The sequence below is a fragment of the Pygocentrus nattereri genome, chromosome 12 (assembly GCF_015220715.1).
Source record: "Pygocentrus nattereri isolate fPygNat1 chromosome 12, fPygNat1.pri, whole genome shotgun sequence".
NCBI lineage: Eukaryota > Metazoa > Chordata > Actinopteri > Characiformes > Serrasalmidae > Pygocentrus > Pygocentrus nattereri.
Window position 1 is genome coordinate 27,179,522 of NC_051222.1, and position 13,910 is coordinate 27,193,431.

The following is a 13,910-nucleotide window of genomic DNA, read 5'->3' on the forward strand; positions in this document are numbered from 1 at the left end:
TTTGAATTGTTTGGGGTCTTAATTACACCATAAGCATTCATTTCTTGATTTATCCATCTTTTCTTTTCCTTCTTTCTCACAAACTAAGACACTTTGGTGCATCTGCCGTTAGACTGACCGGCTACACTTACTTGCTGGGTCACTTTATTACAGTAATTGGTTGCTGTCTAAATAACAGAAACTTAAACTAATGGTTCCTACTTAAAACTAATCTCTGCACTGTACAGAATATTTAGCACTGATCTTTATACTTAATCTATCAATCAGTGCTGTTTTGAGGAAGAAACAGAAGATTTGTCCTAAAACATTAAATAAATGTTTAAAATAAACATAATAAAAATCAATGCCATAAAAAGCAGTAAACTGAATGTTCTGATAATGGAAACACTCTTTTACAGCACCAATTTTATCTTTTAAAACAAATTACGAGCACAAACTGTTTCGTTGCTTCTTTTCATGTTTTGCCAGATTAGAACCTCCACGCCGTCAGAGCTCTTAGGATCAGAGGTTCGGTTGGAACGTCACATGCTCCACATACCAGTTCTGTTATTTTGAATCAGTATCTAAAAACTGCTCAGAACACAGAACCTTAACGTTCCAAGGGGATGAAATGTTTTAACACAGCCAGCAGATGGCATAGCTCTAGACTTCCCCTGCCCAGGAGACTGAGCGCTGGACGAGGGGAAGTTTTTGGTGCCTTGACTTTAACAGTGAAGAGAGTGTTTTGGTTCTGAAGAGGATTTTAAAGGGATAGAAAATCAAAGAAAAAGCCTGTGTTTTCTTATTTAGTGCCACAAATTGGTAATGCGGCCCTCATTTTGGACACTCCATTGTGAAGCAGATTAGCAAACGCGTACAGACTCAGTCTTTGACCGCACCAATACTGAAAATCTCACATTCTCACTGTCAATAGATTTCAAGATATAGATTATAGAATATGCCATACTCTCAGTATATAACCCATTTGTATGGGTGAAAGAACCGAGATGATTGTTTTAGTTTAAAACTTTACACTTTTATGATGTTATTTGCGTGTTTGTGTGTGTATTTCAGTGCTGTGTGATTTGATGTGCCTTTACTCTTAACGTGCCTTTAAGCCTGAAAGCCTATGCATTGAAGGACGAGGTGGACTGTGTGTCTCAGGTGTTTGTTTATGAGTTCGTTTACATGTTTTTATAGAGCATTTTTTATTTTTACATGTTTTACAGTGCATTTACTTGTGGCTTTTACTGCTGCTTGAGATAAACCTGCAAAACGTCATGGAACGTGTTCATATGATTAATTCAGGTTGATTCAGCCTGGCTTTTTTGGGGAGTGAGGTATTATTTTAAAAGAGGGGAAATTAAGAAGTAACATCTAAGATTATGAAAGTACAGTCGTGTGCAAATTACATGCTTTGTTGGTCTCCTAAGTGAAAAGTTCACATACTTGACAGAGAAGAAAGTTAAATATGACATTTTTCTGCAAATTTTAGGGTAAAATCTGTATTTATTTGCTGAGTTTGACATATTGGAATAAAATAAAACATAAAATATAAAATGTGTTATAACTTCTGCACATGCCACATTTTGTTCTCTTTTTTCCCCAATATGTTAAATTGAACAGTAAATGAACAGTAGTTGTGCATTAAACGTGCAGCAGTGCGTTCTCTGTACAAGACATATTGACTTGTTTTCACTTAGAAAATCAGTGAAACTTTCACACACAACTGTAACTGCAACAGTTTAATGTTACAAAGATCTGCTGCATTCCTTACTTTTGGAATAGCTGTGCTGTGACAGCCTCGTGTGCCTTAATGGAAACTTTCTTCTTCTTTTTTGTTTTGTTTTTGCACATTTTTTAAAGATACACACTGCCTGTCAAAAGTTTGGGGACACTTGGCCTCCTTTTGAACCTCCTCGCTGTCACTTTTCAGTTAAGAACAGCCTGCAAAGGTTTTATTAACACCAAACAGGTCTGTTCAGCTTAATCAAAGGATCTTTCTTGGTATGAAGAGCAGTTTTGTCTTCCGAACTCTTACTAAACAAAACATATTGGCAGGTTTTTGTGCTGATGAGGGCTGACATCACAACCAAGGATATAATGGGTGGGAGTTGGCATCATGCCCAAGTACCAATATTGTCAAATAATTACCTTGCGTGACGTTTGCTTTCCTTAAATCAAACCTGCTTCGTCTTTAACGGCAAATAGAATTTGTATTTGAAAACTCCAAACCTTTGACAGCAGTTTATATTCAGGGTTCAGTCTCCTCTAGTGACGTTTTACAGACTGTACACATAAAATATTCATTTTTTCCTGCTGAGTGTGTTTAATTAGACTCTGGGAACGTGTCCCCTTTTTATGTAGTAGATGAGAGTGGGCCACAAACTAATGTGGGATAAAACGCATCATGGATATTTGATGTAGTTAAACAGGTTCAGGTAGAACATGCTGTTCTCATATCCTCAAAGCCACGGCATCTGTAAACGTTGACAGCAATCTGACAGATACTCCTCCAGATTCACCTTGAGGACTGGTTTTAAACCAGGATTTTTAATCACAAGTGTTTTTGATCTCTGCGAGATGATAAATCACAGATATCACATATTTTGTTCACCCTCTCAGTGGCTGTAATATTTACTGCACCATTTATATGAAGCCTGTAAATAACGAGCACAGACTAAAGGGGAGGATAGTTTAACATAGCTAAGGCTTCAAAGAAAATAATGAAAAATAATCAATTTTTTGGAGTTTTAATGCACAGACTGGTGTCATTCATTTCACTTTTATTGTTCTGATTTTTGCTCCTCTACTTTGTGGTCAAAAATTAATTTGCAACAACTTTACACGGATCATATTCGATTTTTTATGCATTTAGGTTAGATTGACGAGCATGACTGGATCAAACATGGATCAACTGTTGTGTTTTGCATCGATTAACCAGATTTTTAAGTGACTGTTAGAACTCTAGCCCCTCAGTTTTTGCGCTCACTGTGCTTTCAGCTGTACTCTTCATAAACAGCAGGTGCTGGAAACAAAGTTTACATGTTATTTTGTAGTAGAGATGTTGTAGGTTGCTCATACAGTAAAACGACAAATCTTGCTCAAATACTTTTCAAATTATTAAGAAAAAAAACTGTTAGGTTGTGCCCTGCTCTCAGTTCCACATACCGTGCATGTACTTGATTTAATTCACTTATTTTTGCGCATGATTTACTATGCTGGTGTATTTTTTACTGCATTTTTCTTTTTTTTCAAATGATGTTTTTTCTCAGTTTGTTTATTTCCCTCAAACCCAGCTTGTTATTCAAGCTCTGATGCTGAAACGAGAAATAGTCATCTTCCATAGTCCACTTCCACTCTGTTCTCCTTATGGAGACACAAAGCCATGTTTATTAAGAAAAATAAAAACAGATCATTGTAAAAACATGCTGGATTGGTTGTGGGGTCTTTTTACAAAACTTGTTAAATGAATGGGCGAAATATTGAATATTCTGTTTTCCACTTACCTCAGATGTAGCTAGTCACCCGAGACATGAGCGAAGTCCAAATTATGCTTCTTTAGTGTTAAGCTGGAAGAGCAAGAACAACGTCACGAATAAACCCTGAAAGACAACAAGTCACTCAAATCTCTTCTCTGAAAAAACCCCGAAAGCTCCTCTCAACCTGCTCAAACTGCATCCAGTTTGAAGGTCAGCAGACTTGTCGATGTGGTTTAGGACTCAGCATGACTGAACTATAAAAATGAATAAAGCCAACGGCAGACGACTGGTTTGCATACTGACACTACAGATTGTGTAGTTTCTTTTTTTTTTTTATATATAAACTGGTAATCTTGAATTTTCAAACTGAAGATGTATTTTTACATATTGAAACAACATAAATCACAAATGTTAACTTGCATGTATGATGTGTGTGAATGTAGAGGGGAGCCGAACTGAGCGCAAACCCACATCAACGAATCTGCACAAGCTTACTGAAGGCCTAAATGCAGCCTGAGCTTGATGAGAGTTTTGTGCAGACTTCGTATTTATAAAAAAATTCAGGTGACTATTGACTTCTAGTGTTTGTTAGCCTCATTGCTCCAGCACCAAACTAAAGAAGCATCATTTTGAACGCTGATCATGTCTTGGCTGGTCGACTACCCGCTGAGGTGAGTGGAAAACTGTGTGAATCACATTTTTTTGCCGAATCCCACCATTTAAAATTGCTTTAAAGTGAACAGTTCTCTATTGCCTCGTATACAGATGGATGTCCACTTACATTCATATTAGGTTTGAAGCGTTATCATCTTATGGTTACAGCTTAAGGACAAGAAAGCAGCACCTCGACCTTCTCCCGACTTGACTTACTTTTGGCAGTAACTGCTGTGTTAAACATTATTATAATGTCTAAAAGATGAATACATTTGAATCAAGTTCATTCAGTGCGTTTCCGCCTTACTGTGGAACAGACGACAAAGACACATTTATAACATTGTTTTAAAGTGTCTCTTTATTGCTCATGTCCAAGCTGGTGGGCTGTGTGGTTTACCAGAAATAAAAGAAATAAAAGAAATAAAAAAGAAAACCCTCCAAACTGAAAAGTGAATCTGCAGCGAGTAAAAGCTTGTGCCTCCTCTAAAACCCACTTCTGCTATTAAGCACCTCGTATAAGCCAGTGCCTTCCCTGGTCTGACTTACCTAAAAGCACAAACCATTCACAGTACAGGTGGCAACAACCTGACACAGAGAAAAACTGAAAAAAATCAGAAAAGAAGTGAAAAACTCCAGAAGCGCGGACGTTCTAGAGCTGGATCGTCATGCATCTGATTACGCGGCAACTGTCGGTGCCCTCCAAACTGTAAAGAAACGGGCCTGAAAGTCGAAAAAAAAACAAAAACAACAACCACCGAGTGTAACAGTGAGCAAAGTTCTACTACAGACAGAGATCAAATGGCATACGACAGGATCAAACTCAAATCTCTTTCAACTAATCTCCCTAAATGTGCTAAAACCATGCAGACTGGTGTTAGCGCGCTAGTCAGAACAGATGTGTTAATGTCCAAACTAATCTCAAGATACCGTACTCTTTTCCCTAAAACATACAATGGAGTGGAAAGACTTATCCGTTACTGAATTACACTGCAAAAAGAAGACTTACGGTTTACATAACTTGTGCCTAGCAAGCAGGGTTTTTTTCTTCTTCAAGTTTTCCTTAATTGTCTTAGCTAGCTATCCTTTCCGTTTTCTTTTCAGCACATCGCCTATTTTATCCATTTCAATTCAAATTTGTCCGTCCAAACGAATCTAGCTTAATGCGAGTAATGCCTATACTAATGTGATCTAGCCAGCTGGTCAGTTGCAGTAGGGGTAGTTCTATTAAACCTCAACAAGGAACTCTTAAGGTCCAATAAGCACAGCACAGTTTCTGATGCAAAGGGACACACAGGAGCCCCTTTTTCCCAAGAAAAAGCATGTTGGTGCTATACACTTTCTTTCCTAGTTCTTTTTGTCGCTCTTCTTCTTTTTTTATTTAGAAAATGAATTAAAAAACGCTCAAAGTGTCGAGCTTTACAAGGTATACAAAATACGTAAAAAGAAATCAAAACATTGGACTGAGGTACCCTGTTCTTGAGGTAGAATGTTATTATCGTACGAGTTTGCGTAAAAGGTCGCCTTTTTGACCTGTGTAGACAATCATATTGGCATTGCTTTGTCATATCTTGCTTTTTTTTTTCCTTAATCGAGCAATGGCTGACATACGCTGCTCTGCTTCGCGATCATGTTTTGACAGGTAACGTTTAAATACTGCAGTGTGTACTACTCTCACGCTGACCACCATCAATGATCAATGTAGTGATATGTTACTCTAACTGCTAATATTTTACCGCTTTTGTTTACAAATTGTACAAATTTCTTTACAAATTTTAGGGCAACAAGCTCATACTGATGTCTGACTGAATGAAAAAGTCAGCATCAAATCTAAAAACATAATTCTTAGAAATCCTAAAGGGCGTTAAAAGAAAGTCTAATAAAAAAAAAATCCGTAATTGCCCCACATTTGCCTGTTCATCCTTGCATGCTTATAGGAAAAAGAAAAAAGGGAAAGAAAAAAAAAACATAAATATTCTCTCTCTCTATTTAGGCTACATAAGAACAAACGTAAACACTCTCGCAAACCGTGTTCCGTATGATGGCGAAATATCCTTAAGGGGTCGGGTTTTTCAGCAGAAAACAAAGAACTGCATTTTGGGGACAAAGGACACAAAGGGAGACAGAGGAGAATGAGAGAAAAGCAATAAAGGGGAGAAAAAGAGAAAGAGGGGGAAACGCTAGCAAATTAGCTGCCTAGCCTTGTACAGCACGTCAGCCGGCAGAAGGCAGTTACACAGTATACATTCACGACTATCGGACTCGTCTGGGATTTGATTACGAGCCCGAAACGTCAGCCCACAATAGACACTGTACTTATTGCACTCGCACTTTACAAGACTTTCGCTGTTTTTTCACTTTTCACGATTTTTTAAGCGCTTGTGTTGAGTCTAGATCATTTGTAAGAGCAATGCAAAACATGGCTTAACCAAAACAAGACATTCTGAACAATTCAGAGCAATTCAGGCTGACTTGAGATTTTACAATCATAATCAGTTTTTTTTTCCTCATAATTTTTTTAGGCAGAGACTTTTATCTTGCCCATACTGGCTTGAAGAAAGGGGAGGGGCCTGAACAGACACATAGTAAGCGAGTCGAAGAGAAACGTCCAGAAACAGCAGCTGGGAGAAGCAGAATGGGAAATTAAAATGTTAAAATGTTGGCACACAGGCTAATTTTCTGATTTTACTAAGAGCAAACTACCAGTTTTACCAATTCCTGGTAAGAAGTGCTTGTGCTAAGCTTAAAAAAACAAGTAAAAAAAAACAGAGTACCTACAACTAGGCCTGACTGTTCACATTAAGGGCCTGATCTGCTAACTCTAGTAAGTGCAAAATTACAAAATGACTTAGCTTTTGCACAGCCAAAAATCCCCGGCTGTGCTTGGGCAAGGAATCTGTAATGATCCAAGTGTCATCAAAACTGGACATGCTAACCGTTTTAACCCATGCTAAACGCTTTGGAAAATCTGCTCTAGGTGTCCTAAAGTAGCATTTTTAAAACTACAAACGGCTTCAGCAGAAAAAAAAAAAAAAGGTTTTTAGATAGAAAGCACATTATGGTCTTCTAATAAATTAACACTGTTAAAACAAATAGACCTACTCGTCTTATTCAAACCTCCCTTAGGTAGTTCGTATCAATGCGTCTGCTTTCAACATCGTCAAATTCTAAGTCCGGCCTACGTTTACGCAGCGCGCCCACGTGCTCAACCGCCTGTGTAGCTTCTGTAAGATCACAAGAAGTGCGATGTTTGCTGGTAAAATCTTCTCATACACGCATAGGCAGCATGACTTCTGCGTTAAGTGATAATTACTGCACGAGTGCTTCTCAGAACAAAGATACAACCCCTACCAACAGTGGTCGTTTGCGTACCATTAGACAGCATCTCGACACGTTAAACTGTTTAACGTCCCTCGCCCGCTAACGTGTTCGTTCCGATGTCAAGTTTGGAGCACTGACAGCTTTTTTTTTTTTTGCTCTTCTTGTGAGCCTCTGTCGTGTTTTCTTGTTTTGTTTGTTTGTTTTGTTAAAGTTCTTTGGTTTTGATCGTGTTTCTTGTCCTTCTCGTCTGTTTCCTTGCCGCTCTTTCTTTCTTTCTTTCTCTTGCGCTTTTTGCTCATTTGGTTTGCGCTCTGAGGAGCTACATTCATAGGCTGCTGCTTGCTGGCGCCCTCTGCTGGTCACTTGGTGTGCTGCGATGGTGTTGCCACCCCCTGCTGGTTCTTCTGTTCTTGCTGTTTTACTTGCTGAATGATCTCCCTAATTTTCCGCTGGGCCGTCTGCCAATCAATCACAAAAGCCGAGCCACAGTTTTAATAAAATAACAGCAGGTTTGTATAAAATGATGAAGAAAACTTACATTTTTAAAAATGAAATCTGTTACATTCTGGACTCATCTAAAATGTCATTTTCATTCATCTTCCTTCTGTCGAATGGCATATATGACAGCTGTGAGTAGCTGGACTACCATATTATTATAATTATCATTAGCTTATATATTTATCTTTAACCAACTGTTTTCCTTCCAAACTGTAACCAACAGTCTACATGAGTTATAATGATAATTGCACAAATGATGAATTATCAGTGAAACCAAATCGGTACTTTATGTTTACTGATGCTCATCTGACGACTCTAAATCTTAAATTCAGAGAGTCATGTACATACCTGACTGGCAAAAAAATGCCCAATAATTTTCACAAACACCTCATCGTTCTCGTCTGGTGTTTGGTCCCGTGGAACTATAACCTCAGCACTAGTAAGGTTCTGCAGTTCATTCACCTGGAATGAGGAGAGAGGGAGTGAGATAAGTACTAATGCATTCACAATAAGGTGCATGGTGAGAGGCCAACTAGAGACACACACACACACACACATCAGGATTATTATTGTTAAAATAATAATAAAAAAAAAACTAACAAAAAAGGAAAAGCATAACTAGCAGTAAAAAATTTAATCATTAACTGTAATAAAAATATTAAACCAATCCAAGACTATAATATTCAGTGCAAAACAGACCAAAACAAAATAGAATCACAGAGAAAAATACTTCAGCTTTTGTGTTGTATTGTTATATTTCTGTGTCAAACCTTGAGTAATCAGAAGACAGTGACTCCTTTAAGTCAAAACAATATTAAGAGACAGACAACAACAACATCAAAAATCCCATAGATGTTAACTTTCACACACCGTTTTACCACCCTTGCCTATAACTCGACCGGCAGCTGCTGCGGGGACTTTGATATGTGTCTCTAGCTTCACCTCCTCCTTAGCAGTGAAAAAATTCTCCTCCTTCAGCTTCCCGAATATCCGCCCCTGAGCCTGCATCCACAGACAGAGAGCGAAGAGTGCAGTGAAGAATTTCTAGCTTTCTTCAAATGTAGCTGAACTGCATCCTAAAGTGAGTGGAATATGAAAGGTAAATGCATTAAGTTGACGTATTTTACCTTGAACTGGGCTTCAGGAGGGCCGGTGATGATGACCATTCTCTCAGGAGCATCAGGGCTGTCTGAAGGGGCAATCTGCAAGCATACAAACACTACTTTTAAGTCTTCATTACTTCATTGAAAATGCAGTCACTCATATGACTTACATACAAAGAGCTCCTCTAGAGAGTTAAGGCTGATCTGTACCTCAGCAGAGATGCTTGTAAACGTATCTGCACGTCGAAGGGGTCACTTGTTAAGCATAGATCACAAAGGCTCACAGAGGGCGCACTGTGCACACCTTCAAGCAAAAACTGATTGACTATCCAGTAGATGAGAGCCAAACAATTCAAGCCGAACGAGAAGTAACACAAAAGGAAAATGGAACAGTTTTAGAAACGGCTGGCAGCAGAGTTGCGAGGTCCTCTTCATTTTCTGTACATTCTGGTTTGGACAATGTCCCCTAGTGTGATAATTTGGCCTTTGCCAAAATTCTTATAAACCTACAGTGGTTTCCAAAAATCTGAGAGCACGGTAAAATACCAGATTTTTTAAAGATAAACCAAAAATGAAACAACAGAAAGCCAGGTTTATGTCTAAAGATACTGACAAACAGAAATGAGAGACAGGCAGACAGACAGAGAAACAAGTCTTACTTTTATGGAAGCCCCAGCGAAGCGTGCCAGTTCCTTTATGTGTTGTCCTTTTTTCCCTATTAGAGCTCCTACTGCCTGAGTAGGGATGAAGAGATACACCACCTCCTGCTCCGGAGCCTGACATATACAAACACACACACAGAGACTTTGGTCACACCTCTTCATTAACAAAAACACTGAAGAAATGTAAGTTTTATGGTAAACTCTGGGCTTTAGACAACATTATTGGTACACTATAGGTACAAAAGTATTATCACTCCTAACCAGTGAATTCAGCTAATTTAAGGTGTACCCATCGCTGACTCAGGTGTTCAAAAAGCATTGACTAATAGAATGGGACACTGGAGCAGCTGCACATGAGTCTGACTGACAGACACTGTGTTTTCACTGTTTTACTCAGGTTTTTCTACCTCAGTTTATATCCGTCATCTGACTGCGTGACTCGTATCTCTGCACCTTATTCCACTACCTCATGTCCAGAATGAGTGCTGTGTCGGTGCTGCCCTGTCCTGTCTGTTTACTGTGTCTAATGTCCTTTTAATTAATCGTATTTATTGTTTCCAGTTTAATTTTTTGTTTGCACACGATGTCTGCACGTTCGCACTTTGTACTTTTGTTCCTTGTTGCACCGCGATGTTCCTGGAGGAAAGTAATTTCAGTCCACTGCGTACTTGTACACAGATAGAATGACAATAAAAGCCTCATGACTTGACTTGACTGGAGTCTAACGTCGCCATACCCAATGCCAAGTGTCAACTAGGCTGTAGAGCAGTGGAACTGCATTGTTTGGGGTGATTGAGCTCCATCCAATACCTTTAGGATGAGTTGGTGTGTCCAGAACTAAATCACCCAACATCAGTACCTGAAATCACTAATGCTCTTAGGCAATCAAATCCTCAGAGCAATGTTTCAACATCTAATGTAAGCATTCTCAAAAGAGTATAGACTGATGCTGCAGCAAATGGGGGATATAAACTCCCTATTAATACCAGGGATGTGTATTCCAACTAATGATATTCAAGCAACCGTAAGAGCTCATAAACAGAGATCTGGTTTACTGCAGAGAAGGAAAAAAAAATTGATGCCAAAAAACCCAAATGCATAAAAAATGAACAAAAATAGACTTTAGTCTGCAGGGGCCGGATTCACAAAAGAGTCCTAAGAAAGAAAATCTTAACCTAATTCTTAAGAAAAAAACTCAAGAAACTGTTAGTCTTCAAATAACTTCTTGAGAACTGTCTAATTTTATTAACTATTTTCTTAAGAATAATTCTAAGAACAAGTGGTTTTCTTGAAAACATTGTCTTCTTAAATGTTTTCTTAACCTTACGACAGACTTGTCGCAGGCTGTAAGATTCGACGAGGTGAGCATTCAAATTTCTCCCGGACGGCTGTTTATCTAGCAACATTTATTGTACAGTGTAAAAACAACACTTAATCTTTGTCTTAAGAACCTTGGCAAGAAAACTTTTGCAAATCTGGCTGCAGGATTGTTTTAGGTAACAGCACTGGAGTACAAAAATGCAGTAGTATGCAGACAAACACTTATATAAAAGCAGCCGATGAACATCGCTAGGTTTTCGTGTGGGATGAGTAACTGGGGCTGCCACTTGAGATGAGCTAATGAGCTAACAAGGCTACATTAGATGATTGTTGTTTTGTCTTCAATGTGAGGCATTTTCTCCTCAGCCGGTGATGTGCCAACATGTTATTTGTCATTTTCACTGTTTCTAGACCAAGCTAACAACAGTTGTTAAAATAGACAGCAATAAAGCTGTCGTGGTTGGATAGTGTAGTGGTTAACACCTCTGCCTTCTACACTGTAGACTAGGGTTCAATCCCCCAGCTGGGCAAACACCCTACACTATACCAATAAGAGTCCTTGGGCAAGACTCCTAACACCACCTTGGCCAACCTGTGTAAAAATGATCAAACTGTTAGTCGCTCTGGATAACAGCGTCAGCCAAATGCCGTAAATGTACATGTAAAGCTACATCAGACTTCTTGGTCATGTGCTTAACAACACGCTCAAGTTCAGACATTTGAGTTTCAGAATATAAAATTATAACAAACAAACACAAGCAAAACCATCATATTTCACTGAATTGCTGGTCTGAGTATTTTCTGTCTTCCCGTAATGAAATGCATCAAATACCTGCGTACTGAATTCAGTATTCGAATACTAGCACCACGAATGGTTACCCGAGTACTCGAGTACCCGTGCACATCTTTAATTAACACCCTTGATCTCAGAGGAAACGCCGGCTGAGCAGACGTCTACAAACTTTCGAACATACAGCGTATAATTAAAACTGGAAACCATCCCATCCTTTGTGTGGGGTGAAAGTTTTGATCTCTCAGCATAACCACAACTATGAGTATGAGGTCAGCTGTTAGAACATTGCCTGTGTCAGCACTGCAATCTTGTGCAGCACAGAGTGGGGCAATGAAAGCCATTACAGCATGACAAAGCATAACCAATAACCAGCCCCCTCATGCACACTAAAAATACACCAGCCACACATACACAGGTTAGTTTTTATGCAATGTCAGGACATATGACCACTAAGTATTGTATACATGTAAGCATTTATATTACGTATTTATATATTGTTGATATCAGACAAAAACCTCATCTTTTTTACATGCAATCCTCCTGGGATGTGTATGACTCACTCACTCACTCACTCACTCACTCACTCACTCACTCACTCACTCACTCACTCACTCACTCACTCACTCACTCACTCACTCACTCAGCCATGTATATCAATGTACACTAGAGGGAGCTACTGCTACTAGCGCTCTAGACAGAATTCCTAATGGGTCACTGAGAGTAATAAAGAGAGAAATGCCTGGTTGTTACAGATGGAGATGGAGAGCACCCAGGACAAATAGCCTGTGCTAGGCGAATACTAGAGCGCACATATCTGGATGCGTTAGTGATCCACTGCATTCTCAGTCCTGGAATGGCCGGAAATGCTACCCTCAATAAAATAATAAAGATAACTATCAAGAAGATTAAACCACCAAGGCTAGCGAGAGACAGATAGAGAAAAAAACCTCTAAAAAGTTAAATGGCAAAAAAAAAAGTTCAATGTTTTTCAAAAAAAAAAACAAAGTTTCTTAAACAATACGCAGTAAAAATGAAGAAAAGAAAGTATACAATTTGTTTGGATATCAGAGTGAGAAACAGCAGGGTTGAAGTGCAGAAGGGGTAAGGTAGGGGTAACTAACTAACTGTAACTATGATAACAGGCTTAGTCCAATGTGGGTTGGTGGGGGCTGCAAAGAAGTATCTTGGGAAATAGTGATCAGCTATCTATTGCACATATTAACTGCCAATTACACCAGCCAAATACACCTCATTGTATCTACACTCATTTTTCTATTTTATCAGCTCTGCTTATTATATAGGAGCACTTTCTACAAGGAGATTCACTTGAAAGAGGCCCTGAATATTCCGTTGTAACTCTCGTTAGGATGAAGCAATTTGAACCAAAATATATGCTGCATACCTTGACGCACTGCTAAACACTGTACAACATTATCCTGATGAGAAGTCAAGTGACTGGCTGAAAGGGGGGGATGCACCTAGAAGCTGCAAACGGAAGTTAAACGTCACAACAGCTGTCCGGCGCCTGCCTCATCGCTCTCACGCAGGGACGTCCCAGATTGATCAAAGCTCCATATACTAAGGAACACATTGCACGTTCTTTCGCTCAGATTGCTTTGGCCTAGCAAGAGTTACTACAGAATATTCAGGGCCTCTTTCAATCTCCCTGTAGTTCTACAAATACAGACTGTAGTCCATCTGTTACTCTGCATACTTTATTAGCTTCCTTTGCCTAGTTCTTCACTGCTAAGGACCATCACAGAGCAGGATATTATTTGGGGAGGGGTGGATCAACCTACATAAGTCAGCTAGATTAGGACAATGTCCACTGACAAAAAACGAAACAAACACAACATAAAATACTTAACACGAACTACATGCTGGTGCTTCACATCAGTGACACTTTGTGTCCTTGTCTTTTAAACAGCAGTTGCACTTTTAAGTTGTGTGAAAATAACATGATGAAAGGATCAAAAGAAAAAGAAAATTACACACATTCTTTGATTAACATACAATAATAGTTAAGATCCTTATCCTGAAAAGTTATGATTTTGAAGATATAAGGTTTTTGCTCTAACAGCAATGATATGTAATATCTACA

At 38.9% G+C, this 13,910-nt stretch overlaps 1 protein-coding gene across 1 annotated transcript in view; it reads right to left on the bottom strand.

The window, feature by feature from the left end:
- Positions 1-4,450: 4,450 nt before the first annotated feature.
- Positions 4,451-13,910, bottom strand: part of igf2bp2b (insulin-like growth factor 2 mRNA binding protein 2b) — a 67,763-nt gene continuing 58,303 nt past the window's right edge. The window contains exons 12-16 of the mRNA XM_017712148.2: positions 9,694-9,810; positions 9,059-9,133; positions 8,802-8,933; positions 8,280-8,393; positions 4,451-7,891 (exon numbers count right to left, since the gene is read on the bottom strand). Of these exons, the coding sequence (XP_017567637.1) occupies positions 7,793-7,891; positions 8,280-8,393; positions 8,802-8,933; positions 9,059-9,133; positions 9,694-9,810 (537 nt within the window). The 3' untranslated portion in view covers positions 4,451-7,792. The remainder of the gene's footprint in view (positions 7,892-8,279; positions 8,394-8,801; positions 8,934-9,058; positions 9,134-9,693; positions 9,811-13,910) is intronic.